We start from the raw sequence: 24,065 nt of genomic DNA, 5'->3' as shown, positions 1-24,065 counted from the left end.
TTATTACACAACACAGGAGAAAAACTGTAATCCAAAAAATTGAACCATGATTGACTCAGTTCTAGGTGCCACTCTGACCACAAGGCAAGAATTCTCGAAAGACTGCAGACTGCAAATAAATACAAATAAAATGTACAAAAGTGACTTTTTTATTACTACCACACAGCAGAGCTCTGTCCAATTGCTCCAGGCCTTGGAACATCCTTCCATAAAATTTGTGTTTTGCTAGATTACTCTAAGTGATGACATCATTTTCCCACTTCAATAGCTCCTTCTTACAGGCTAGCATTTTACCACAATTAGTTTTTAAAACTGGTGTTCAGAGATTAATACATTTTTCCTAGACTATGAAAATAAGAATATGTCACAGACATAGAAAATGGCAAAATGCATAAAGAAACAACTATTTGAGTTATAATATCAGATTAAATAGCATTACTGTTAGGTATGCCACATGATAAAAAGTCAATATCTGTAAATTCTTTCAGGTTCACGGTATACAGGATGCTATAGAAAAATTTTTGTCTGTTGAGAGATTAGTAGTTAAATGAAACATATAAATAGACAATTGCAATTTAAGTCAGCGGTGACTGTTAAATAGCTCGGTATTTGTTTTACACTACAGATATAAAGAAAAAAGAAACTACGGTTACATTATACATTAAGAATAAAATAATGGAAAATGAATTATCAAAAGTAAGTGTCTCAAAAAATGCTCACCATTTATACATAAACAATAGACATAGAAATAAAAGTATACTAGCAGTCATTGAATTTCAACTTATAAAAGTGCTGTCAGAAAAAAATAAAAATGAAATAGATGTAAAAATGTAAGAAATACTAGGCTGGGACTTTGAGGCAGTAAGTTCAGAACAGGTATTTCCCATTGCTTTTCATAATCAATACATACATTTTAGAGAATGTGTGTCATCTCAGTCTTTGAGCACTCTTCTGAGAGACTTATGTAATGTGTTTGCACATGGAAATTCCTCCTGTTTTTATCATTCTTGTTTTTGCCTGACTGAAGTATCATCTCCTACTCAGTATTTTCAGTGCGCAAGAGCTCATTTGAGTTATGCAGAAGCTTACTTTCTCTTTTAGATATTAGTAAACCTTCAGAAAAAAAAAAACACATAAAAACTCCTTAGATACTCCATTGCATTTGTGTACTGATAAGTACTTATGTTATACGTGTTTTTACTTGGACTTCCCACTGACTATTTTTTTCAGTTACATTGCACTTGTCTACTCAGACTTTACATTGAGTTTTCTTGGGAAGGATTTTTCTCTGCTGGTCTATTTAACATGCTAAAGTCCACAACTCGTAGTAGTGCTGCAGGAATGGAAAATGTATACACATGAAGGTACACAAAGAACTCAAGTAGCTTGTACATACATATATGTACTTTTACATATATATGTGTGTGTGAATGTATAAGTATATATAATATACATCTAATTATATTGTCACCTTTTGGAGAAAAGAAGAAAAACATTCTGTAATTCTTGAATCAAAACAGATCTGTAAAGTGCAATTTTTTTTCCATGTGTTTGTCACAACATATATTATCCTCTTTTTTATTCAGTAGCCTTACTATATTTTTTGCTTTTGCTTTTTAATTCAAAAAGAATTAACGAATCACTTATAATCTTATTCATAGAGTACCATGGAATTCTAATATCTTTAAAAAAAAAAAAAACGTTCTAAGTGTTCTTTATTATCTTCCCACTATAAAGAGGTAAACTGATGTGGCCTACCATGGACCTTTTAAGTAAAATTTATTCTCTAATTCTTTAATGGTAGTTAATCCAAGTTATGCCAAACAAAAACGAGGCTGTAGCTTGTCAGGGACACCATAACAACTATTAAAGACCTGCTTTCAGGATGCAAGGAGATGCTAATACTAGGAACCATCCTTCATTAAGTAGTGCTTTCTTTATAGAAATAGGAGACAGGATTCTGCATATAAGTGGAATTCATCACACTTAGACATCTGGAAGTTAAGATTTCAGTATATATTTATCATCAAAGCTCCTCCTTGACATGAGAGGAGAGTAGATCTCCAAGAAGAAAGTCTCCATATTCTAAATCATTTATGATCTTTTGGATGAAACCTCAAATGAAGCTATTCCTCTCTTTCATTAACTACAAGAAATTTGTCAACTTCAACTAAACACCTCATTTTCAGATAGCTAAATACAGGTGAGAATAATCCAATCACATTCTGGTTTATTGACCAAGAGAAAGGTAACAGGAATGGTTTGGATAGTATTAGACTTACTACAGATAACTTAAACACGGGACCTAAAAAATTGCTGTTTAACATGTTAATGTCATTTATAAGGAAATCCAGGAAGTAATTTCAATAGTAAGGAAGAGGTAATCCAGTTTGTCACTCCTTAAATTGAATAAATGTTGGTCATGGAAAGCAATTTTTTTTTTCCTCTGATATGTAATAATAGAAATGACAATCTTCAACAAGATCTAGTTTTAGATGGTCACTCAAACAAAGGGGCAAGCTTCTCATATTTACTGATTCCTTGGTCTTTGCATCCTGCATTTTTTTAACGAAAGCAAAAGAACTGTTATTTTTGAATAACACATCAGTTAATGCATCTGTAGCAGCTAAGATGTTTTTCCAGTTTAAATATTTGGCTTTCTTGAAAAACACTTTCAGAAATATCTTCTAGTAGCTTCAAAACTAGCTGGGCAACTTCTCTTTTTAAAAAGAGTTTATTGGTGTTGATGTAAACAATCTTTAAAGCTTCCAGTTCTGGTTTGAATTCTATTTCTTTGAATTGATCACTGAAATGTTCTATCTATCTAACCATGATTTTAATGCCTTGATGATAACAGTAACATGCATGTCTTTTTTTTTCCTTTTTTTTTTTTTTCCTTTTTCTTCCAAAGTCACTTTTGTTCTGGAAAAGATGAGCATTTAAACTTAAGAATGGTCAAAAGTCCTTCGTTTTCTAAGTCCTTCCTTTCCTAAGAATGGTCAAAAGTCCAATCCTTTTTGTTTTGATTTCTAGTTTCATGCCTTCTATATTTTGCTTCTCTTCATTATCACCCCCCAAAAAACATATTAATCATATCACAGACCTCACACAAAGCCTTGATTGTGTCAGCACAAGCTGATTGTTGCATATCAGATATACGCTTCATTAATTTATTATTCAGGCCTAGGGGAAGAAAGGTAATACATTCCAGCAATGTATAGACAAAACAAAAACACATACTTATGTTGCACAAAGTCAAAATATGAGACAGCTTGAAAACAACACTTCTAATATTGACTAATGTAAGGGGTGACTGGCACAAAAACATACATATCAAAAACATAATTCTTTGCCTTCCTGAAAGTTTTAGCACTCTTACTACATATGAAATATATAGCTTTAGAAGCAAACAAACCAATCAAATAAAGGAATCCTCCTACTTTTACTAATTTCAGTAAACATTATGCTAGGGCTAGATCATTTATGTATGATATTGATAGCAGCTCAATATGATGTTCCTAAAATATCATTGACACTAAAAGAGTTTTTTTTCTTAAAAGAGTTTTTTTCTTTTTAAACAAAAACAGAGATAAAATAATTCTCTCCCTTCACCACATTAAATTTTTTGTATACTTTCACTTGAAACTAAAATGGAATTTTATTGACATTCCTTTTTTTCTTTTTTAAATGTATTCATCCCACGGAGCTAGTCAAACTGAGTAACTCAAAAATACCCAGGTAACGGCTAGAAATTTCGCAGCCAAGACATATTTGTGAGCCCATTGCTAGCACTACTGTTTAATGCTTTACTATTTTTAAGTCAGTATGACCAATTTCCTAGACAAAAGTTTTTGTGATAGTAAAATTTGAATATGTTGATAATCCAAACTTCTATTAACTGTCTCCTCCCAATCACTGAAATAATTTATATTGAATAAAAAATCTGCAGGTGAACATAAGTAACTCACAAAGAAAAACATTAATCCTTTGCTGGAAAATATACAAAACTGTTAATATTTTATAAATTTACCACCAAAGAGTTCATACTGGAAAGCCATCTGTGTGAAATAGCTTAGTTTTATTGGTAAAAATATATTTTATAATCTTAATTTTCAGAAATGGAAGAGCTTTTATTTATTATGTATGAATTTAATTACTGTTAATCAGACTCTATGAAGTTGTGTCTACCTTTTTGGGTTGGAATATTATTACACTTCTCAGTGTAATAATGTTACCTTTATTTCTTTCATCATTGCATCTGCAAGTGGCACATAAACTGTAATTCTTGATGTCAGAAGGATAGTTTCTGGGATGCTCGCAGATGATATATATAACTAATGTAGCCTGTTTCACTGTAGAAAATGAATCCAATTCTGTATTTATCATCTCTTCTTCTATGTTTTTTTCTTTTTGATGCTGTACTTTTACAAATACATTTCAGTATACCTAAGACCCAGAAAGCCAAACACCATAACATAGATAACATTTGTAATGAAAACAAGCAAACAAACAAAAAACAGAGCAATAATTTATTAACAGTCTCCTATGTTGCCGCCTCAACAGTGCATCTGTGCATATAATCTAATCTGCAGCAAATCAGATGATAATTTGTCGTTGACTGGCTGCTTTGATGGGGTTCTCAGGTGGCTTGAGCTCTCTGGTAGGTATGCTGTTATCATGAGCTCCCCAGAATAAGATTTATAAACTTCTATGAAACAAAACCCTATATTTTGTCAAGATAGCACCTAGAGTAATTCTCTCTCTCTTTTTTTTTTTTCTCCTCCCAATAAAGAAACCAAAAGCAACTATGTGACGGAACTGAAATAAAAAGATTTTAGAAACAACCCTCTTGCTGCCTATTAAGTACCTGCAGTCGAGTTCTTGCCTATAGTTTTTGTGTCTGCCATCTCAGTGCCCTTCGGGAGTCCAGAATGATCTGCAGTCCTCTAAGAAGGAGGTAGCAGTGTCAGACAGGCCCAGGCAAGGCTATGCTGCCCACACCTCTCAGCAGGCTCTCCCTTTCCTCTCCAGCTGCACACTCCCAGCTCCTTGCCAAGGTATTCTGTGCCTCTTTTGCTGCCTGTCACGTTGGGCAGTGGGGAAAGACCTTATGGCCAAGTGAGCTCAGTCACTGAGACACTTGCTATCTTTTGAAAATGGCACAACAGAGGCATAAAACATCCTGAGAAAACAAGAGACAACTGCCACAAAAGTATTTAATAATCTGATGTGTTCAAGGGTCTTTGAGTATGTTGCTGGTGTGTGCAAATCTGCCCATCTGTATTTGGGCAAATGTGCATTTGTGCTATGGTCTTCTGCACCCTTACGTGCTTCCTCCATGTGCACGATGACAGAGAGCACATACCTTGTTTAGGCACTCGATAATGAACCTTGTTACCTCTGTGCCTCAGTTCCAAGCCATAACTAACTTATCAAAACAATCTGATGGCTTTTAATTATATTTACTTTTTGGAAGTATGGAGAGGCCAATATTACAGGGACACATCTTTGATACAAACAACTGCAGATACCTCATGTCTTCATATTATAGGGCATGCTGTACTTGTCATTTGAGAATTTCTCTCAAAGGTTATATAAGAGCTAAGTAGTTTATCAGTTTATATTTAGAAATTATAATATCGCTTTTATTATTCATTTTTCAAAATATCAGCATATTATCATATATGTAGAAAGCATACATGAAGCAATGGACAATCACTGGGAAGAAAAATATATTTTGTCTCTGTGGGACTTTTGTCTGTGAGATTTGCAACAAGTAAAAGCCCTGCTTGTCTGAAACTCTAACAATTTGATCAAAAGGGATATTTGACTGTGTAAGTTTAAACACTAAAGCTATAGAGAATACACAGCCCATATGAAAAATGAGTTCAAGAGTCTTTCAACCTTCTGGGGAACAAATGGATCGTATTAAAAGTTCACACTAAGTTTAATCAGACCATCCACATTTAATCCACCTTTTTACTCAACTTTGTATCACCTTCTGAAGAGTTATTCAGAAACTAATAAAGGTCAAATCCTACACTCAGTATGCCTCCTGTCTAAGTAGATTACATGCTTTGAGTTTCCTAAGGGAGCAATGAGGAAGTATCTACTCTCTCACCACCCATTGAAGCTGGAAATATTCCAAATCCTTAGGGATTCAAGACAGTCTGTTAACTAACTACATTCCCATTCCCCTTCACCTATCCATAAAAATAAAAAAATAATAAAAAAAATCAAACAAATGCATTTATTTCAGAAATACTAATTTAATGTTACACAGTTAATGTCCATAGCATGTAGGGGATATAAATTCCATATATGAGGTGCCAGATTCTTGCTCTTTCTTCTCTTTTGCATCACACAAAAGTAAGGGCAATGTCTAGCTAAGAAGTATCTTGGCAAGACAGTACTTTAAGTATGACAATAAAAAATATATATATAATCAGATTATTCCTGATGCGGCAGGAACATTTGGAAAGAACACCATACAACTTGTGAAAGCAAAATAATTCTTTCAAAATAAATAACTTAAATTTCTCTTTACCATCTGTTTCTGTATCCATTTAATTTTGTTCTATGACATAGCTTCCTCCTTTACAGAAATCCACACAGGCATTTATGAAAAATAAAGGAGAAAATTAGGCATCTAGATATTCATGTGACATTTTTCAAACACGTGCATATACAAGATAATTTGGATGTTCTAACTGAAATATTTCAGATATTTAAAATAAGAAAATTATTTAAACAAAAGTTATTTAAAACAGCTAGCTTTGTACAACACGTTTCTCTTATTATCAGCTTATGTATATTTTGCAATTCCCTTTTAAATGTGTAAAGTTTTAATTCAGCAAGATTTCCATACTGTCAGGAAGTCTTTATGAAACATTTTAATTAGCAACAGCTGTTGAGAATTATGGCTTATATCAATTATCATTTTTGCACTTAAAAGTATAACTAGTTCCTTGGCCCCTCCTCCAGAGGAATGCCATCACCTCAATTTGCTACTGAATGCTATAAAATTGCATTCATTATAATGATCTATGATTAGAGTAATGATTCTACCAATGACCTATGGTAGAAATTTCTGTTTGCTCAGTCATTTTACACTATATTAGTGCTCTACGACAATTTAATTAAATACCTTTGAATTGGTATGGGATAGTACTTTTCTGTCATAGATAAATAACATGACATTTATGATGATTTAAAAAAAATCTGTAAGATTTTTTTTTTATTGTGAATAAGTCATTCAAAACAGAATTCTTGTTGACTTTAAATGCCAAACTTCAGTGAAAATCCCATGGGAAACTGTGTGTTTTTTCTAATAGCTATACCACTTGGGACACAGGTACCTAAACAAGGACAAATATTTAAGAAAAATAAAAAGAGAGAAACCCAATCCAACCAAAATAAATATTTAAATAAATAAATAATCACCCCATAATACTTAAATCAGACATAAAGGAATAAAAGCAACTCACAAGGACCAACAAGAACTGAAAGTAATAATTATATCATCTGATAAGTGGATGGATAGCAGGGTTTATATGACATAAAAATGTAAGCCAAGAAAAATGCACTAAATCAGAAAGTTGCACTAATAATAGACATAAAGAAATAAAAAAGAATTTATTGTGAGAGGAATTATCCACCTTACTCACTAGATAAAAGCAATAGTTATAGCAGATTATCCTGAGGAAAAAAAAAAAAAGCTTCTCTGTCATAGCGCCAGTGGCAGATCATGTTTTGCAAAATCTCCTTTGCAAATTCCAAGTACAGATTTTCATCAGAGTTGACCAAAAGCTACTATGTACTCCCCTTTGCTTATTAGCTCTGCCCTATACCATGTTTACACTTGCAATAACTTCAGCTATAGGCAAGTGAAACGGCTGCAGTCTCCATTCAGATGAAGACTGCATCTGCCCCTGCCTTTTTCTACTGTCTTACCTCTGAAATTATTTCCCTCTCCTGGAGGCATAGATTCCCTATAAACTACATCCACACTTTAAATCTTCCTTCCTGTGAGACAGATCATCCTTTCTCCATTGTATATTCAAAGTCATAAGGTTGTTAGTGGATATTATGCAAAAAAATGTTTGGAATTTCAGTGAGTAACATTAGCAAATTTGCTGTATACACAAAATGCCATGACAGACAACATGTATATCATATCAGGTCTGTATTTGTGATGGCCTGACACAGTGAAGGTTTGAGAAGAAAAGAGAGCTAGGTGTCTGCCAAAATATTTTCCAAGATGAGCAACAATAACAATTTGCTTTACTGGGAAAACATGCTTTGATGTGTATATTGCAACTGCTACTGAGGAAGCAGCTGTGATACAGGAATGACAGATCCATGAAGAATTGCACTGCCAAAACAAACACTGACATATCCAGTGGTAGGTATTCTTTAGACCACGATATGGGAAATAGGCGTTTTCAAATTCCTTAATGTTAGTAAGCCACATGCAAAGCTTAGGAATATCAGTATAGTAAATGCTACATCTCGATTTTGAGCAGTGGCTAGTTCTCACTATATGAGAAGTAAAGATGCCACTGCTTTTTTTAGCTAGCACAAAAATTTACTACATTGCAAAAATATAATTCTCTGTAGAGCTCCTATATGTATTTAAGTGTTTGTGCTTATTTAAGCACTGGTTATACTATACAAAACCTATGGGGCTCCTACTAATAATGTACAGAATGTATCTAAAATTCCATCACTTGAAATAATACAGAAGAATCAGAATTATATATAGCTCATTTAAAATGTAGGCTTCAAAATGGCAAAATTAGATGTGTTATTACAGCTAATAGGAATTTAGTTTATCTAACTTCTCCCATCAGAATTTTTGTAACCGTCTTTTAGAAGCACCCTGGTTATTTATGAGCTTTCAACATTAAAAGAATTGAGGGGAATTCCATGGATTGTAGGTACTATTTTTGTTGTTGTTCTATGAATTTCTGTTCAGCTCTTGTTGAAAGGCCAATGTATACTTTTTCCCTCCTCTAGGTTTGTTGATATCTTGCTATGTGAAGAAATAAACACAAAGCATTCTGAGGCTGGGTCTGGGCTGCCAGAACATGAACAAAGTGCACTATACTTAGACCAGTGATAATAAGGTAAGTTGAATAAAGGGAACAAGATACAGACAAGTAAATTATAAGATTAGCAGTGTGCGCTTGCAGCCCAGAAGGCCAACTGCATCCTGGGCTGCATCAAAAGAGGTGTAACCAGCAGGTCGAGGAAGGGGATTGTCCCCCTCTACTCTGCCTTTTTGAGACCCCACCTGGAGTACCACATCCAGATTTGGGGTCCCCAGCACAAGAAAAATGTGGACCTGTTAGAGAGAGTCCAGAGGAGGGCCACAAAGATGATCAGAGGGCTGGAGCACCTCTCCTATTAAGAAAGGCTGAGAGAACTAGGGATGTTCAGCCTCGAGAAGATAAGGCTCCAGGGAAACTTTAATGTGGCCTTTCAATACTTAAAAAGGTCTTACAAAAACAACGGAGAAGGACTCTTTACTCAGGTAGATAATAATAAGACAAGGAGAAATGGTCTTAAACTAAAAGAGGATAGATTTAGACTAGACATTAGGAAGAAATTCTTCACTGTAAGGGCAGTGAGGCACTGGAACAGATTGCCAAGAGAAGTTGTGGATGCTCCATCTCTGGAGGCATTCAAGGCCAGGCTGGATGGGGCCTTGACCAATGCGATCTAGTGGATGGCATCCCTGCCTATGGCAGAGGGTTTTAACTTAGATAATCTTTAAGGTCCCTTCCAACCTGAGCCATTCTATGATTCTATGATTTCATGCTACCTTTCCGATACTCCCTGGGCTAAAGAAGACTGTTATGATTACCTCCTTGTGAACTTTTAAACACAGAGCATGGCTCAAACAATTCTACACTTGATGACACCATACAGGACATATGCAAACCTCATTCATGCTGAAAGAAAAAAAGTCCACATGGACTTGATTTCTTTTCATCAATTCCCCAAGTTGAACTGAGGCTCAGCAAAGAACCTCTTCTGTTCCTTACAGTCTGTTCTTTATGACTACCTATTGTCATCACTGCTCTAACTGCTCTAGCAGCAGCCTGTGGCGTATTTCATGGACACTGTACTCTATGATTCCAAAAAGGAACATCAAAGGAATCACTATTTTTATCTACTGTTTTTAAAACACCCCTACACCTCCAAGCTCATCCCCCAAATATACAAAATTGCTTACATCTACCTTACGCAAATTATGATCCTGAATACTATTTTTACAGCTAAATCCAGCTTTATAGGTTAGCAACTACAAAACTTAGGAATTCATGAAGTGAAATATTTATGTATATAAGTATATTTGAGTATTGCTCCCTCAATGGTACACAGGATAGGTCATGTGATGTTGGATGAGAATGAATGTCAATGCAAAGATGACTGAAAGTGGCAAGGAGCCAGGAACGGAGGCTTAGAAATGCCCTTTCTGAAAATGCAAGCCTTTGGATCTGCCCAGTCATCCCATTAAATACTATCCTTAAAGTTCCCCTTTATTATTTCAAATCTCTCCTATTGTGTATTGTAAAATTAAAGAAACCACATATCATTTTTTTCAAAAGATCCAAAGCCTAATCACATCAGCATCCCCAAATCCAGCATTTGCTATCTTTGCTTTCTTAATTTTTGTCATTTAATAATCTTTCAAAACAGTTTATATATATGTATATAAAGATACATTTCTTATATAAATAGACATAAAAATATCACATGTATTATATGATACATATATATATGATAAGGTACATATCATATCATATATACGTGTATATACATATATATATAATATATATATACATATAATAAAACCTAGTTTGAGTATCTCTTTACAGTTTGCCAGGAGTGAGAATGGCAAGATGAGCTTCAATTTTCTTCTGTATTTATTTCAATAAATTTTGCAGACTATGGAACTGCTGTTAAAGTATTCTGTGTGATCTTCCCTATTTAGTTTGCTTTCATTAAAGTATATTGAAGGTGTCTCCTCAAAAGGGGTTCTATCAAGACCTCATTTACAATCATTTTTTTCTTCCTTTTTTTTTTTTTCTTCTTCAGATTTCTCTCTTGAACTTTCTGAAACTTAACTCAATGACAAATGTGTTCCATTACTTACAATATTTGAAGAGCTGAAAGGAAAAAAAGGATGAGATGATGAAGTGGACTTACAGAAATCTCTAAAGAGCTAAATTGAGTAGTAGATACATAATTATGCTAACAAGAAAAGTGGCCAAAGCTTTTTCAAAAAGAAACTTGAAGCATTTTACTATCCATTAACAATCTGGGAGACTTGTGCAGCTTATGCTTTCAAGTAATTTTCTAAAATTGCCTATCAATGAATGCTTCAATATGTGCTTAGTCAGGGACAGGTTGATGGGGTCTCTGAAATATCACTGCATCCTCTCTGAAGAAGCTACTGAAAAAAATGAAATAAATTGTTAACCTTACCGGCTGGGCTCTGACCTAGCCAATGATATGCTAAAGATGGCACAAAAGTTTGCAAAACTAGTTCTAGACAGCTGAACAATAGAGATGGGGAAGGCAAAGAGGGAAGAACTCTCATCTGGAAGCAAGGTCAATGCTGGATCATAAAGATCAAGAGGAATGGGAAATTCTCTGGATTAATGTAAAGAAGAAACTAGATGTGACAGACAGAGAGAAGAAGAAGGAAGCTGATTGCAGAGGGAGAATATTCCATGACTCATAAAAAGCTATGTGAACAAAATATTCAAACTTAATCATGACCTAAGCCCAAAGTCTCTTCCAGAACCATGAGGAAACAGAGATAATGAGTAAAGAAAAAAAAAAATCAATCTGTTTTTCAACTTTTTTTCATATGTTCAGTTTTTCTTTTCCTTAGCTAAAATTTTTTGAATCCTCTTAGAAATATCTCTTCTGTATCCAGCTGGGGCCATCTCACTCTAAACCATGAGTCAAGATGAATTATGTCATAAAGGCCTTGGAAAACTCTTTGAGATAACACCCCTGAATTTGACTGAACACTTTAGGAAAATTACATTTAAAAATTTCATGCAGCTGAAAAGATGTCACACAGACATCATAAAGTCACACTTTGTGGCCAAAGACTAAGGCAGGTCCAAGAAATCATGAGGCTAGTTTTACAAGACGCATCTCCAGCGGGATACTGACTGTCCCAAGAGGACTGTGACTCCAGAAAGACACCACAAACTACGTGTTGTCTTCAGTTCACAAAAAGGCAGACGTGAGTCAACATTCAAATTAATCTGATGTTTCTTTACTTCATGTATCCAAATGTCTTTGCAGCTAGGGATCCTTTCAACATATGAGCAATGTGGATGACTTTATAGTTTAGGGAGGATAAAAAGACAGTTTAATTCTAATAAGACACTTCATAAGCTGAAGGGATACAGCAGTGACAGCTAAATGAAGGCATTCTTCCTTCTGCCATGAGAACAATTCTGTCGTGTTTGGAGAAACATACATATTTAGAAGTTTTCCATGACACATTCACATTCTGTTTAGCACTTCTGCATTTAAAAGGACTCCTGTAGGTACTCAGTTTAGTAATATGTAGACGTGTTTGAATGCAATCTACAGAAATGTCTATTTCTGTACATATTATTTATATGTATATGATGAGTTGGGATTAGTAATATATTTTATTTAACATTAGATATAGATGATACAGGTTAAATCTGTAATAATGTATGTGACAGCATATTTTATTAGCTAAACATATGCATTACAAGATCATATATAACACAAATTGTCATATGTGCATTTGTGTACTAAACATGGGACGCACCTTAATAAAAAGAAATATGCTCAAGAGGCAGTCAAGCACTCAGAAAATTTAGGCATCACAGTTGAAGTTTTCCATGCTACTTAGTTCAACCAACACAAATTAAATTCAGCATATCCATAGTTAGGTGCCTTCTCTCCTTTACATCAGAGCCCATCTCCTGAATGCGTACAACAAATGCTCAGTTTTGCCAGAGTCACAGAACGTACTGAGGCCTTACTGGCACTGAGTGTTAAAACTTTCAGGTACTTTCCCTGTTGCTGACGTTCATAATCTCCTCTTGGGCACCTGAACTTCCACAAAAAGCAACACAGAACAGTTCAACACCTAACAGAATTTGACAGCAGCAAGTTCAGGAGGAACTGACGTAGCATAGACAGAAACATAAATTGAAGGGTAGAACTTAAATATTTACTGTTAGTCTACATTCAGATGTTCACTGCATAACACATTACAAAGTTAATTAGAACAACAACCAACAGTCTGATCACCTTCTCCCAGTAAAGCCTTCAACACAAAGCTTTGTCTTTCTCTGAGCTACTGTAAGGAACGTGTGCAAGCCAAGACAAAATGGAACAGCTTCAACAAGAAATATCGAGAGAATTTCACTTTGGAAAACTTGACAGGACTTCCCTGACAAATACATGTTGAAGATGCCAGTATGGGTTTTTTACAGGGGTGTTCTGGACACTGGGTCACCTGGCTGCAGTTTGTGTGCCATCACACATGCTCTGAACAGGGCTCTTAGGTGGTAACTCATAGCTGAAAAAGGTGAAAGACTAATCTTTTCTTAATTTTTTAAGGGTGTGAAGGAGGTACATAACTACAGTTTTCAGGGTGGATGTGAGACCTGATGGTAGTACAGGTAGCTGGAGAATGCTGACAGTTAAAATGTTACTACTGAGGGTTTTAATCATAATTTAATGGACATCAAAAGTTTTTAAAGCTAGTCTTAAGTGACCACAATGACATCTAGGTATCAAAGCCTCTTTCATAAATTTAACCTTAATAACTTACTTTTGTCCAGTATGTGTCCACTTTATATCTTCTCTTTTATGTATGGTACTATGCTTTACGGAAGAAAAAAAAAAATCAATTTTTTATTACTTTTTTTTTTTTACTATGCCTTTTATCACTAGATATTCAACTGCTTCATAAACTAACAAATTACTTAATTTATCTTCACACACTCTTCTATTGATAGAAGAACCCAAAGCTCAGAAAGAATTAAGTCAAACCATTCACCTGTTTAAGCTCCCAGTATGGTTAAACTGAACTGATATCTATAAAGGTGTCCAAAGGAGGACATCCGTAAATTCCCTCTGCTCAGCCCTTGTACAAAACAGATTACAGGACATAGAATTATAAAATGAGTGACATGCAATGAGTAACCACTTCTGTAAACTGTGTTTTTTGTGACTTGACTAGCGTCACGTAGGAATTTTGCGGCGGGGCAAGGAATAGCATCCCTTCTATTAGGATGGTTCTCCCTTAATCATACATTACCCATCTATAATTCACCTCTCCATTCACTATTCCCTTTTTAATTACTAAAATGAATGGTGCAAAAGATGGTTAAATAGGTGTGCTACAAGGTCTGAGCATGCTCTATGAAGATCTTCCCTTTGAAAATGACTGGGGTGGAGCTCAGCTCATCTACCTTTAGCTATTTAAAATGTAGAGGTATAGTTAAAGATAATTTTCTGACCTTCCTCTGTAATCAGTGGCATAAGATAGGTACCTCCAAAGGGTTGACTAATTCCATACTAAAATGGATGTCTAAGCCTGAATGAATTACCCTCTGGGAATGTTTAGATGTATCCATTAACTGCAAAGAGCACTTAGATGAATAGATACCTAAATAGATACCTAAATGTTCTAAAATTGACTAATATGAAATTCACCTTTTGTGCTTTACTGTGTACCTGAATCTTATGAACAGTCTGAGAGTCAGTAAAACTAAGAACTGTGACCATCCACAACTGCAGTTCCAAAAATAACTCAGGTCTTTGTCTGACACCTGTAATGGCCTTCAAGAGTAAATAAACATGATTAGTTATCTACCGAGACCTTAAAGTATGAGAACCAGAAGTATGATAAAGTGCAATCCTAAATTTTTGTTAGGAGACTGGACTTGTTAAAACAGGATACTGTCAACAAAGTGGCCCTGAGAGATACAGGCAATAATGAAGTTAAACAAGCACACTTAGTACTTTAGCAATCAGTACAGAGGAAGTCTGTCAACAGGTAATGTCCAAGTGAAACAACAGTTCAGCACACCAATTTGCCAATTCTTAAGCCAACAGAAACAAGAGTAGCTGAAAATCAGCATATGATCCTGCATTTATAAATATCACTAATCAACACTTTGATCAGTAAGCAGAATCCAAATCCGATAACTTCCAAATGAGGCATAAAATGTCATCAAAACAGTGCTTTGACTGTTACTCTGATTTTTGTTGCTGTTATTGTTGCTGTTGTTTAAAGAGTTTTAACAGTGGAAGCTACTCTCGAAATAATCTTATTTTGAATTTGGAGGAGGCTGGGGAAAACAAACTAAGATGTTCCCTATGGATGAAGGAATCTATTAACACAGAGTAAATTGCAGGTTCAAGACCCAAGGGCAGACTGTCTTAAAAATGAGTAGTCTTCACTCAAGTACATTATTCCACTGAAGTCATTCATCCTTACAAGTTAAATTAAGGTAAACATATTTATACCTTAACAAACCAAAACTTGTTGTAATAGATTATTACATTTTTATAAACTTGACTTTTCCCCTGAACAAGAGAATGTTATGCCTTTTCATATTTAATTTAATCCTTACCAGTTTTGTATTATTAAAATAAGGGTAAAATCAATATATTTTGCTTGTCTAGAGAGCTGATTGTATTTTCCATTATGATCGGAAATTCATAACTCATAATTCTTTACAGTAATGAATGAGAACAGATGGGGTGGGGAATAAAGAAAACAAATTAATCACATTGACAGGTTTTACCCTCTTTCATAGCAAATACCTACCTCTATATAAATATATCTTCTTCCTTTTGCTACTCAGCAGTTGAATAACAAATGTGGAAAAAAGAAGAAAAACAAGAAAATAATCTGAGGAAAACAGAAGTTTACATCATCTACAAGTTTACAACATAGGTTGATAGCCTATTTGATATGGGCTGTATAGGTTGATAGTATCTCACTTCTAATACTAATGTTCAAAAATGTATGTCTAGCAACCACACAAGCACCTAAAACTACAAATGAGATGGCTCAAACTAGCAGATGCAAATGTACTCAGACAGACAAGTATGAGAATCAAAGTCAGCGAAAGAGAAATGCATTTTTAAATAGCACACGTTTGAGAGGTCTGCCAAACTTACAGTGGAAAATTTTCTTTCAGGTGTAGTGTCTTTTATTCCTCTCCATGTGATAACAGAACTTAAGTTTCATAGAATTAAAAATATACTCACAGGACAACTTTATTATCTTTACCAGTGAAGACTTTCCATTCTGATTTGGGGTTTTAAAAGTTGCCTTTCTTTCCCCTTTTTCACCTCACAAAACCACCTCACTCCCCACAAGGCATATTTAAAATTATGAAAAACTTTAGACCATTGAAAATTCCTCAGTGAATTATGCGAAATCAAACCTAAACAATCCACTATGTATTCTCATTTCTTTGTGCAGCAGCCAGCTCTAGTGAACTGTACAAGGATTAGAAACAAGGAACTCCCAGATTTTATTCATACCTCTCCTGCTAACTTGCTTTCACACTCTGCACTTCTATAGAATTTTTCACTGTCTAGTCATGCCATACTTACTTTCCTGAGGCATGTAAATATTATCACCTAAATTACAGCTAAGGAAAGCTAAGTGTGCTTATCAGTTTTCTGAAGTCACAAACAAGTCAGTATCATTATCGCTATTACAACATGTGCTCCTTAAGTGCACATTTCTGGATAGGCCAAGACAGGAAAAGGAGACCACTTGGTGATTCCAGGCACTCTTTGAGGTTCCAGAAAGGTTCTCAATACTTTCAAACATTGTTTTCTTTTGGATAAGGGTCTCCAAAATGTGTAAATTCAAAAATCATTGCTTGGCTCTTGGCTTTTATATTTGTGTAACATATGTGCATGAAAAAAATCTCATTTTTATTGTAAGAATTTTGCAGTTCCGTGGAAAATTTACAGTCCTTGGGAGGTAAAATGGCATCACCGGAATTTGCATGACAACTATACTGCACTCAATTCTAACTAATTTTTGTTAATGGGAGACATAGGCATGGAATAAATGATAAAAATGAGATGACACAAACTAATGAGAGAAACTTTTAGAGAATTCTGTGTGATGCTTGTCTGTAACATAGCGTTTTAGCTACCTGAGAATTACACTGAACTGTATTTGATTAGTACCTACATTCTGTATAGGACCTTGGTTCAACAAAATAATTTAGTCATCTATTTTTCCTTCTAATTCCATTTAGTTTCTCACTCTTTCTTTATGTTCATCATCCTGAGCCCATTTTACTCTGTTTTGTTCTATGTGATGCTTGTGAAATTGCTAGCATAATAACATTGCAGAACACAACAGAAAGTTACCATTTTAGAGTATCATAACACATAAAAGAAACAATAGAAGCAACAATGATAACTCAGTTATGTATGCATACAACTGGGTACCAACATGTCCAACATTCAATTCCAGGCTTCACTACATGTGAATATGGTTTTAAGCAAAAAAATCTATCTTGTATCTCCCTTTTTGTCACCATTAATTTTTATCTACATATTAAATACAGAAGTTGGAGGAACTAATTCATGTTTGTACAGCATTTGTGCTGTCAATGCTTGCAAACAATAATGTTTAAGATCATAATTTTAAGTTATTATTCATCATATGAAAGCAAGAAAAATTAAGATATTCTGAGCCTTAGCATCTACCTTTGTAGGTTAATCAAGAGGTTCTAGTATGTGACTAATTTTTCTTAAAGTTATTAGAATTTTAAAGAAGTAATTCCCCATCTCTGAAAACCTACATCTTTCTACTGATATCATTACACTTAGCAACATATCTGAGTTTTTCTTCCTGCATGGAAAATATTCACTTTTCATTAGTAAAACAGAAAATCACCACTGCCCAGCAAGATTTTTCTTTTGTATTAATAAAAACATTTTTCTTTTTCTGAGGTGTGCTTTCTCAGCCTGACTGACTGTACACTGTTTTAGTGTTTCAGATTAGCTTCAACTTAACCTAAGTAATGTTCCTTCCTTAGATAGTGTAGTATTACATACATCTATTAGTCATTTTATTTACTCCACTGGAATGAAATTGCTGTCTGCCCTCCCAGAATAGTAGATAATTAACTCTTTAGAAATAAGGTTAGTGTTTTGCTAGACAAAAATCTCTTCCTGAAAGTGAAGTGAACAAATATGTACAAAGATTACTAGAAAATGTATGCAATCAGTTTGACCCTTGAGACAAAGCTGACAAGTCTGACCAGAAAATAAATTATAATGTATGAACTGCAGCTCAAAGAATAACTTCTTTGATAGCTCACTAACATACCTCACATTCAAGAAAAAGTAAAAATAAGTGTATGCTCCACCATTACCAAACATACACCATATTTTCAAGTTAAAAATTGAACACAGATAACACCACTGATACAAAATAAGCTTTTATCCCCCACCCTGTGCACCCCTTCTCCTCCCTTCCACGTCCACACCCCCCTTCCCCAACATACATACCAAATGCCTGGTAGTTTTGGATCAAAAAGCACCCTTACAGCTTCATATAGACTTTTCTTCAGGTATGCTCATCCAAGAAGAGTAGTATTAGACATCTCACATGATCCCTTACATGAGACTTACAGAGTGGGTCACACACAGTTCATTCAGATAAGCACCTGATCTCCAGTATAGTTTCCAGTCCAAACCTTAATGCTGAGCAATTTCAGTTTCACTTCACCAAGGCTTAAAAAGTACAGCATCATACTCAACTGTAGAGCAACAGAAGTGTTCTGAGTAATACTCAAATCACTGTGCTAACTAGGTACAATGCAAAACTACTAAAGGGAGGGAGGAAGGGAGGGAACATGGCAACGTTAGCTCAGTATCACATGGATGAAGTCTCTAATTCATTATCCTACACTGTAATCAAGATTCTGAGAGAATAATTGAATGTTACTCTCACTGAGGAGGGGCATCTGACTTTCAGGACAGGAAGAACTCCAGCTGTATCTATACGAATGATATATATGGTCTTTCTTTCTATGTCTGAACCAGAGATGAGATTAATGAGATGCAAACAAAAAGAGTAGGCAAAGTAAATGATTGTCTTCTATATAGACACACTATGCTAACTGCTGTGGCACTGAGAAATTCATGGTAAAAGGTGGAAAAAAATCCATAATGAAGAGAAGAACAATAAATACATTTAAATAACAGATTTATAATACAACTGCTTCATCGTAAAATAGCACTGTGGGTTCAGATGTGTAGTATTGTCAACAGAGCATACATATATTTGTGATAAACTTAGGATCAGCATGAATTACACTGGCAAAAATATTTCTCAATCTATTTGTGCCTAACAGGATAGCCCTGAAGAATCAAGGACAACTACGTGAAGAGAAATTCTCTGTATGTTCTCCCTTTTGGATGGCTACTTTCCTGACCAACAGCTTGCATGGAACTGTAGGGCTTTGACAAATTTGGGTAAGGTTTTTGTGAAAAACCCAAGTGGCCACAATGAAAGAGAAGCAGCAATGGAATCAGCTATTGTTGTGAGATCACTGGGCAGGTTAGACAATGATAGATCCAGATATCCCTGATATGATGGGTAAAGTCTGAAATATTTAAATGACTGATAAACCTAAAGACCCATTCCCAGAAGCGACCAAATCTAGCACCCAAGTGTAGAGAAGTCCTAATCTGACAGAAAACTAATGGGGCATAGATTCCTCTTCTACTTAACAAACAGGAAATTGTATACAATGTGAAACACTGGTATACAAACACAGTAAGCATTTATGTTTTGTATATGTTGCTCATAGTTGGATAGAGGGTTGTTTTGTCTCTGTGTAGTATAATGTGTTAGATCAATACTAGACCTTATCTGCAAAGAACTCAAACTATGTACCTCAGCCTTTGGCTGAGCATTTCCTCAAATCACACACTTCCAATGAGTAGTGTTCTTAAGAGCTCTGTATAAAAATTTATCCTCTTGGGTTTATTCATGTTACTGAGGCTTAGTCCTGCAGGAAACCGTCCCTCTTCCTTTATTGCTTTACAGCATACAACTGTCCCTACTGAGCAGAGTTGGATTTGTAGGTGGGTGGGGCATAGCCTTGCTACCTTTTGGGCACATTGTTCTCCAAGGGACAATGCCAACAAGCGCACACATGTTCTAGGGACTATAATTATTTCTTGATGTCATAGGAGGTTGAAGAATAGCATAAAAACTTACAATTCTTGGAAAAAATATCAAGATATCACCCTCTGGCCAAGAAAAACATGCTGGCGCCACTTTCCTAGTGGCTGCTCCTCTGAAATCAAATCAGGGCTGACTTAAACCGAGGACTTGTGTTGTCTCTCTACTGAGCTAGAATTCAGCAACCCAAAAAGAGTAACACCAACAGATCATCCACATACTGGAAGCAGTTCTGCACAGGTTTTGTCTTCCTCTGAGGTTTAATCTCAGTTTCTTTCTGTAAAGGCTTATGACATCACAGCCAATATCCCCCCTGTTTCCTGCTCAAATACTTCACACATACAGGTAAAATTAGAGTAAACCCTTTTTTAAACTCTGAGTTCTTTGAGATAGAGACTGACATTTTATGACCTGGATGTGAAGAGTCTACTACAAAACAGGGCCCTGATCCTGTACTGGGACCTCTAGGCAATGCTGCAAGACGAGCACTAATTATAGAGGTGTCATCTTGTTATCTGAGCAAATGACTCTAACTCCTTCATTTTCCTTCTGGCTCTTGTTCAAACTGCCTTTGCTGCCTTCATTAAGCCATTTAACTTAGTTTTATGTCCTCCTACTGTAAACAGAGAATTACTCCTCATTTGTTTATCTCTAGCAGTTATATTTGCATGTAGTTAATGGTCATTACATACTTTCAGAGAAAAAGCAAAATGGGAAGAAGGGCAGGGGAAGAGCACTTGCTCCTCCTGTACTCCCTCTTTATGCAACATTTTTTTTCTGTTACAACTGATTTTCTCAAAGTGATGGACAAGCACTAGACCTAATAAACAAGGCAGTAGATTAAATATATACATATATATGTGTGTCTCTTTTTGGTTCCTCTTTACAGGTATGCAAACTAAGGCAAGAAAATGAGCCACAGGTTCTAACTCCCCAACTACTGCTTTTGATTTTAAGCTCACTTGACTTCCTTTTCAAGGTTTCAAATGAGTTGGCAAAGATAATATTATAATGAAAAAAGAATTATTTCACAGTTCTTCAGTCATACTACAGGATCCAATTAATAATTGGATAATCAAAGTTTCACTCTCAATATTCAGTATCATATGTTAGCTTTACATACACAAAAAATTAAATATTTGAATAGAAAATAGTTTTAAGAATTACGTATTTTGCTTTTTTCTTGATTTAATCCCCCTCAACTCCCACCTTTTCTGTAGTCACAAGACTTTCAGACCCTTCTTGTTCATACTGCCACAACACCTCTTTGCCAGTAAAGGCCTTCATTCCACACACACACACCTTTTTTTTTTTGGGGGGGGGGGGGGGGGGGGGGGGGGCAGGAAATGAGAAGAAAGTACTAGATGTTCACAGCAATGGTTCCTTTGGTATTTTAATTTTTATTGCCTCTTAAAAGCTTTGGATTATGACTTTCTTTTCCTGAGGAATCGAATGTCACATCAGCAAACACAGTGAGATTAAGGCAATTAGTCTGAAGATATTTTACAAGTCCAAAAGAGAAACAAATTCACTTGAACAGCATGGAAGTATGCTTTGTGATTTAACACAGTTATTCAGGTAACTGACGGCAGTAGCAGATTTTCTATTTTAATGGGAACAAATGTTCAGGTTTATGTAAAAGCATTTCATGTCAAAGTTCACATCCACCTTTCTAAATCTTCAAACAGAGTGTATCCCAATTTGAAGTGCTTCAAAATATTTCTGTTTCTAGACCTATTATCAAAATATACTTGTTTATGCAGTAACCTATGATATCAATAATTCTAAAATGGTATCTTACTTTTTGAACCTCAACTGCTACAATCTTTCTGATTTATGTTCTGTATAATGTATTAGTATTTTCACGTAATCCCACCCCAAGAATAACTTTCAGTATATCAAATGGGAAATTCAAAAGTTAAAACTTGCCCTTAGAAAAAAAGCAAGATATTTTTATGCGACTTTTTAGGGCCCAATTTTATTCTCATAGGAAAAGATTTACCCCCACGTACTCTTAAATATGACCTAAATTTCAGTCGAAGCATCAGTCGAAGAATGAAGAGATGGAATGAAGATTGAAGGAGAACCATCAATTGAAGATGAAAGAGATTACAAATGAGTTTTGAGTTTCTCAGCAAGTCAAAATTTCAGTGCTGCTTCTGTTCAAGTTTATCTAAAATGGGTTTAGCCACTGTAAATTCCATGGTGTCCGAAGTAGCATATTCACTCCAAGCAAACTTTAAAAACTTTAGTGGCGTCCTACCACTTAAAATGATTATATAACTCTGCTCTATGCTATTTTTTTTTCTTTTTACAGTTCATGAGTGTGGCATGTAGAAGTATGCGAAATGTGAGGGTCAAAGTCCCTCTAAAGAAACTTCGCAGGAGCCATCCCAGAGATCATAGCTGTCACCCAGGACATTTTTAAAGGAAAAAAAAAAAAAAAAAAAGGAAAAAAAGGAAAAAAAAAGGCACTCGAGTTCAGCTCAGTCTAAAGACTAACAAAAAAAGCCTTCACCTTGCCCACTCTGGCTCTCATGCCGAGCGAGGTGATGGGGTTGGTGCTTAGGGGCTGCAGCTTTCACCCCAGTGAGGGAAAGGAAAACGAGACGCGGAGGGGCCCGGAGCCCGGCGCCCCGCCGCAGCCCTCCCGTGAGAAACTCGGGGAGTTTCTTCCCAGCGCAGGCGAGGGGGGCCAGGTCGCCCCGACCCTCACCGCCGGCAGAATCCGCACGGCAGGGCCGCCAGCCTCGCCTCCCAGCCCCGGCCGAGCCTCACCTTGTTAACGCGGGGGGCTTCAGATGTTCGCGTTGGTTAACACGGGAGAGGTTCAAAGTCAGGAAAAGCTGTGTTCCCCTCAATGGAAATAGTGCCCAGAACTCAAATGTGCCAGAGCCAAGAGAGGGAAGAGTCGGGGAGGAGGGGGGAGACTGGGAACAAGGGCCCCTTCCCCCACACACGCCGACTTGGTGCCTCCAGCCCGACTCCCGCTCGCAGGTGAGCCCCGAAGTTACAGCTCCCGGCAGCTGCGTGGGACCGGAGCAACATATCCTTCCCCCAGAACCAAAAAAAAAAAAAAAAAAAAAAACCAAAAAAAAGTGTAAAATCCATCCCTGAGCCCCATCCCTTTCCCTCCACGTATGCACGCACTTTACCTGTTTTTATGCCGGGTTTTTAATAAATTCCTTCCAAAGGGAGCCATGATTCCAGCGGCAGAAGCATAACATCAGCGATACCCAAACAATTCGAGGGTGTTCCCTTCTCCCCTGTTTTTTTCCCTGAGCTCCTTCCAGCTTGTTAATAGTCACTGAGCGTAGCGATGAGCTGGAAGTTGTGCAATTTACTGCTAACTTTGAACTCCGGCTTGTTGCTGCTGCTGCTGCTGCACCTTTGGAGTCCTGCCCAGCTGCAATCTTGAAGGAGGCGTTTAGGAGCAGGAAAAAGAAGGGGGGGGGGGGGGGGGGGGGCGCGGGGGGGGTGGAACACTTGCTTTTGTGATATGAAGTTATGCTCAGAACTTGCTAAACTTTCAGCCTCGTCACCCTCAGGGCACCAGCCAGCAAATGGAAGAGAAGGGGAACTCTGCAAAAACACACAACAAAAGGATTGAAAACTTTCCCCGGGAGGCTCCAGCCACTTCAGGTCAAGTCGTTCAGCTAAACACCGACGTTAATGAAGGGCAAGCAACAGTTGCCACACCAGTTCTCAGTACATAATAACCTTCCTTTCAAATCAAGGAGCAGTACCTCTTTAAAAGGTGTTGGACAAGTAATGGGAATATGAAGGGAAAAAGCTAGACCTC

At 36.1% G+C, this 24,065-nt stretch overlaps 1 protein-coding gene across 10 annotated transcripts in view; it reads right to left on the bottom strand.

The window, feature by feature from the left end:
• Positions 1-23,863, bottom strand: part of RASSF9 (Ras association domain family member 9) — a 31,440-nt gene extending 7,577 nt beyond the window's left edge. The window contains exons 1-3 of one of the 10 annotated variants that reach the window (XM_083842371.1): positions 23,419-23,700; positions 15,857-15,885; positions 13,850-13,902 (exon numbers count right to left, since the gene is read on the bottom strand). Coding sequence is in view for 3 of the 10 variants with exons in the window: in XM_083842363.1 (XP_083698489.1) it covers positions 13,850-13,902; positions 14,737-14,808 (125 nt within the window). In the remaining 7 variants the exon portion in view is untranslated. Of the gene's footprint in view, positions 1-910; positions 1,114-3,103; positions 3,184-13,849; positions 13,903-14,736; positions 15,828-15,856; positions 15,886-18,579; positions 21,510-23,418 lie in introns of those variants that run through there. The other 9 variants (XM_083842368.1, XM_083842364.1, XM_083842369.1 and 6 more) reach the window with 9 other exon arrangements.
• Between the last annotated feature and the right edge of the window lie 202 nt (positions 23,864-24,065).

This window comes from Anser anser, assembly GCF_964211835.1.
Source record: "Anser anser genome assembly, chromosome: 1".
In the NCBI taxonomy this organism is placed as follows: Eukaryota; Metazoa; Chordata; class Aves; order Anseriformes; family Anatidae; genus Anser; species Anser anser.
This window is presented reverse-complemented; position numbering and strand designations above follow the sequence as displayed.